This window comes from Armigeres subalbatus, chromosome 2 (genome assembly GCF_024139115.2).
Source record: "Armigeres subalbatus isolate Guangzhou_Male chromosome 2, GZ_Asu_2, whole genome shotgun sequence".
Classification (NCBI taxonomy): domain Eukaryota; kingdom Metazoa; phylum Arthropoda; class Insecta; order Diptera; family Culicidae; genus Armigeres; species Armigeres subalbatus.
The window spans coordinates 428,192,727-428,198,179 of NC_085140.1; the positions used below are offsets into that span (position 1 = coordinate 428,192,727).

The 5,453-nt window shown below is 41.1% G+C and overlaps 1 protein-coding gene across 1 annotated transcript; it reads right to left on the reverse strand.

Moving 5' to 3' along the window:
* Positions 1 to 1,775: 1,775 nt before the first annotated feature.
* LOC134217899 (72 kDa type IV collagenase-like) lies at positions 1,776 to 3,608 on the reverse strand. Its single transcript, XM_062696735.1, has 3 exons — positions 3,250 to 3,608; positions 2,523 to 3,182; positions 1,776 to 2,369 (listed from the first exon to the last, which is right to left on the reverse strand). Exons 1-3 carry the CDS (start codon positions 3,436 to 3,438, stop codon positions 1,776 to 1,778), a joined length of 1,443 nt encoding a protein of 480 aa, XP_062552719.1. The 5' UTR covers positions 3,439 to 3,608.
* Between the last annotated feature and the right edge of the window lie 1,845 nt (positions 3,609 to 5,453).

The window sequence follows — 5,453 nt, forward strand, 5'->3', positions numbered from 1 at the left end:
CTAATGAAAATAGTGAATTTAATATGAATGCTAAAATAGTGTGATTGTTATTCGTTCATCTAATGTTCGAAAATAGGTAAGTCCATTCCAAAAACTACTTCATTGGGCAAAAGAAAAATCTCTTGCACTGCCTGCCTACTTAAGTGGTTGTCAACAAACCGAGATAAAGCAAATTTTCACGCAGGTTTATTGTGTTTATCAGGTGAAGAAGTGCATGAATCTTGCGTAATATAAATAAAGTCGGCTTGATATACTTTTTTAAAGAAGCATTGATAAATATCTCTTTACAAAACGATGTATTATTGTTGAATTATAGATTAATTTGCGTGATGAGCCAACGTTGCATCCAGGCCTAACATTACCTCCCATGAATTGAGAAAGGCATCATCATCCCTGGAGGTTAAATTTGGTTTTTATGGAAAATTTATAATTTTTTATTTCTTTTTATAATGGTTTTATGGCACTCTTGTAGAGTACATAATGGTTTTTAATGGTCTTGAAGAGCGTTATAAAACTAAAAATGTTACTAGGGACCTAATCTTAAGTAAGTTCCACAACTCGCAGTGGTCTGCTGAGGTGTCGTCAAACCCTTGACCATAGCCCCCGACCCTTTTGAAAGAAGGTTCCCCAGCATCTTGCAAGGAGGTTTTTGAGCCTCTTGCAAGGAGGTTGACAAACGCCCTGACAAGTGAAAGTGTATCCACTCGGTGATCCAAAACGGAAAGCCAAAATATCTGAGCTTAGCGATAACAAAGACATGTGGCACCTTATTAAATGCTTTGGAGAAGTCGGGCAGATTGAGGCAGTCTTCCACAGCTTTGGGAAAGTATAGCTGCGAAGCGATATGTTGAAAATCATTGTCAGTGGCATTTGAAGGGGTTTAACACACTCTCTTAAGAACAGCGGTGGAATATTAACTATTCCCGGACCCTTCCATACAGAAAGGACGGATGACACATCTTGCCGGGTTATGTCAAAGAGCGGAAGATTTATGTCGAAAACTGGACAATTTTCAAGGCTGTCAGGTGAGAACAGTTGCGTGTACATTTTCAAAAGAAATCTGTGAACAACCCAAGTCACATTTTAAGTTTTATAACGTTCTTGAAGACCATAGTTTATTCTACAAGAGTGTTATAAAACCATCATAAAACCTAAATGTTACTAGGGAAGTATCTCTGAAGGACATTTCAGCAGGATATTTTTTCGACCGTTTGCGATTCTATATGAAAAAGAAGTTGAATCTTGATTCGCTATCTTCTCTCTCTTGAAAGGAGGCTTCTTAGCCTCTTGAGAAGAGACTTCCTAGCATCTTAGAAGGAGGAATCCAAGCTTCTTGAAGAGGGCTTCCCAGCCTTTTGCACCGAAACAACTCAGCTTTTCGAAAGTCCTTTACGACTCTCAAATAAGGGCTTCCAAACCTTTACATTTTAGATTTTAGCATATTTTTAATATATTATTCATTTTTATGTCTCAATCAGACAAATTACATGAAAGATTTTTCAAATTTGTTTTTTCATTGTTTAGTTCTCTTTACTTTCAAGAAGCAGTTGAAAATTGAAAAATGTTCTTGGTTTCAATCAGGAATTGAGTCCCTCTAGCATTGTTTCCTTCCATTTCTCCTCAACCTGATTAAAACATGCAAATTGCAAATGGAAAGCTAACGATGAAATATAGGTCATAAGTGCTAATGCATACCTTACATAGTTTCAACAATGCAACAGCTCTAGGTGAGATTATCAATTATGATTTAACAGTATTACGCAATCATATTCTTATCAGCAAATCATCCATTTATTTACAAACTCAGTGAATTTCCCATTCTGAAACCGATAGAAATGTTTCCCTTTGAATGCGATGAACGATTTTCCAGTGTTGATAGCGGCATCAACATTGCTCGGTAAACCGAGAGAGCTTATCCTAAAGGACGGCGTGCTGTCAGCATCCGAATCGTACACCCAATAGGTGTTGTGCTTCACCGCAAAAATTTTGCTCTTCGAATCAACAAACGCTGCATCAATACTGTTCGGCAGCCCTGGGAAACCTTCGGAGATTTTCCGCGGATAGCCAACTTCCAGTCGGCTACCTCGGTACCGCCAGAAGCGATCACCCTTGAAGAAGTACGTCCTCCCATCGGGATACCGGAACGCAGCGTCGATGTCACCGGTCAGGCCGGGCCATTTGCTGGAAATCAGCTTACCGGTGGGATTGCTGCTTTCCGGTTGGAAGTAGTATTTGCCAGACAGGATAAACCATTCTCCGGAGATGTCGTCCACGATGGCGTCGTACTTTTTGACAGTGCACAACCGTGGTGCCGCATTGTCTTCGATGGCTCTGCCGCCACGTCGTGCTCCGTATAGTTTTTGTATCCTCTAAAACAGGAAAAAAGGATGACTTTGTTAATTGTTTGCTTGATTATGTTTATGGTTGACTTGTTAGTATTTCTAACTTATATATTATGTTGTTAAAATGTAAAAAAGAATGCGTTGAATAATTTTGTATTTAAAATTAATTTGAATACACACCCTGACATCGTCCGGCTGTGGTTTCGTGTACCGATTCATGTCGGTGGGATGCATCAGAGCACCCTTGGTATTTGTGTGTTCCAACCCCAGAGAATGGCCAATTTCGTGCATCGCTGTGTCCAGAAAATCCTCTAGGTATTCCACGTTATCGAAAAAGTACTTGGAGTTGAAGTGCAGATCGCCATCCTCGGGAAAGTAAGCATGCGCCATAATGGTTGGACTATCGAACGAGCAACGCCTGTCTCGTCTGCTGTGCGATGTTCCACCAAAGTTGACCTCGATGTCTGCTTCGCGTTCTTTGGTTTCCAAAAAGTCCAAATTGGTCACTTTACTCCACTCATTGAATGCCCGTTTCAACAAGTTCTGAACGGACGTAGGGGACGCACCGGCCGGATAGTCTCGGATTCTATAGGTTATCAACCGTTTATTCCACTTTGAGTCATCGCCGCGTTTGGCCAAATTCCGTGTTCCACAGCGAGGGGCTGCCATGGACAATTTGGTGTCATCGTCCAGCTTTCCCGTTTCATTCAAACCAACCGATCGTTGGTAGTTTCGGAACATTTCTTCAAGTGAGATGCCTTGACCAAAGCTGAATCTTGTGGACACACCAAACTCATCGGTGCTTTCAGTTTCGTTAAAACCCAGATTGCCGAGCAGTGCCTAGAAATAAATAAACCATTTTAGATTATTAGCATTGCTGTCTGAGTTTGTAAGCATTTTTCATTACCTCAGCATCATTTTCTGATATTGCTGGTATTTTGATTCGTTTCGTTGGGTCTGGTAGCTCTTGCGTTCCAGTATCAGGATCTCTATCAAATATCAACACATCTGTTAACATGTTCTCTATAGGTGCACCGTGTGTTTGACTCTTAATTAGTAACACGACTAACAACGAAAATACTTTTGAATCGAACATTATAGATTATTATACTGATCTTAACTGTACAGCTGCAGCACTGGATCGTTACTAAATCGTCATCTGACGATTTCTGCCTTTTAAAATGTTCACCCTCAGTAGAAGATGCCTGTTGGATCGCGAATCCCGCAAGCGAGTATTATCAGAAAAGTTGGTATTCCCTAGCTGGGAGAGAATTCCAAAACTAAAGGAACAAGCGAAAACGATCGTTCGGTTGCACGCTCTGGTTAAAAACGTCTCTAGTTGAATACGAGTCGGGTATGAAAATGTACACACCCTTTCTATGGCAGAGCTGCGAGTAAACCGGTAACTTATTCCCATGCAAATAATTGCGTCGTGAGATTTGTGTGTATCTGTGGTTAATCTAATGGTTTGAATAATTAGAATATTTATATTTTATTGACTTGATATGTTTCATTCGAACTTACATCTGATTCTTCATTAACATTATTATTAATTATTTATTTATTTAGCTAACATCTATAACAGACAACACTGGATCAACAATTTGACACCACAATACACGGTTTGAGGCCGCATGTCTCCATCCTCGAATGCGCCGCCGCTCGCCAAGTCGTTGTGTACTTGGTCAGCCCACCTTGCTCGCTGCGCTCCATGCCTTCTTGTACCTGTTGGGTCTGAAGCGAACACCGTCTTTGTAGGGTAGCTGTTCGGCACTTTTGCAACATGCCCTGCCCATCGTACCCTTCCGGCTTTAGCTACCTTCTGGATGCTAGGTTCACCGTAGAGCTGGGTCAGCTCGTAGTTCATCCTTCGCCGCCACATACCGTCTTCTTGCACACCGCCAAAGATGGACCTAAGCACCCATCTCTCGGGGTATTCGAGATCGTCCGCAAGTCTGGTCCTAGACTCATGTGAGAGTTTTGCACATGACACATTTGGTTCGGGTGTGAATCCTTTTTGACCGTAGTTTCTTCTGAATACTTTCACAGATGATGCGCCTACGTATACCGTTTACCATGTTATCGGTTCCAATCGGTTCAAATACTGCCCAGGAAGTACAAAACTTCCATGGAATGCCATAACTTTTGAAATCATGAAGATTGATGTGCCGCATGATTTGGTTTGCTTATTTCCCAAAATTGACCCTTGAATCGGTACATGGTAAATCAGTTTACCGGTTCAAAACGGTCCAGGTGTCGCATGATGGTATTCGCCTATTTCCGTAAAGTGACCCCGCAACAGGTTCCGGCGGAAAGTTCGGATTACGGAATACAGGCCATATTTCGAATCGATCAAATTCCTGATCAAATTTGGTATAGTTTATGCGTCGTTTCTATTCAAAATATCTAAGGGAAAATCCATTAATTACGTAATGCAAAATTTGGTCATTTTCAAATCCCCCCTCCCCCCTATGTCACACTTTTTGTATGAAGCATCTAAAATCTTTATATGAATTGTCACACTTTGGGCAAGCCCCCTCCTTAGCGTTACGTAATTTATGGATGCTCCCTAACATAATAATTTCCGAAGTATGCGTTCTGGCATATGGCCAAATCCTAACATCCTAGCATCCATTTTTAATCCGGAATAACTCCGGTATCAAGTGGCCAGTCCTAAAAATGCATAGAGCCCCTGAAACTTGAATAAATTCCGCTTCTTTTGGTGAAAGTTGCGAAAAAAAATGTTGAAAGACAAAATAGTTACGGCAAAAAAGATTTTTATTTTCGTTTTCAAAAAAGGGGTTGGTAACGGAAGGGTTAACAGCCACGTAGTCATAGCGAGACGAATCAAAATCTAAATCCATTTGTTCCACTGCAGATTAGTGATGATGATCCGTGTTCCGAAAGTCCAAACGTAGAACGAACGGTTTGTGAAGGTGGTCAGAGATTAAAATTTAATATGGTGCTTCAATCAGCTCAGTTTCGTAACTGTCGCCAAGACAAGAAGTCTTCCGTTGTAATTTGATAGCGTTGGTTCGCAAGTATCCATCCACTACGTCATCAGATGTCCATTCGAGCCGAGAACTATGATCCCCAACTATGATCACGGTG

What these genes read in the sequence shown, in the direction of transcription:
- LOC134217899 (XM_062696735.1), bottom strand. Translation starts at nt 3,438, where the DNA reads ATGTTCGATTCAAAAGTATTTTCGTTGTTAGTCGTGTTACTAATTAAG. An exon ending in TATCAGAAAATGATGCTGAG is followed by an intron (nt 3,183 to 3,249) that starts GTAATGAAAAAT and finishes ATTTATTTCTAG; the next exon opens with GCACTGCTCGGCAATCTGGG. An exon ending in CACAGCCGGACGATGTCAGG is followed by an intron (nt 2,370 to 2,522) that starts GTGTGTATTCAA and finishes TTCCTGTTTTAG; the next exon opens with AGGATACAAAAACTATACGG.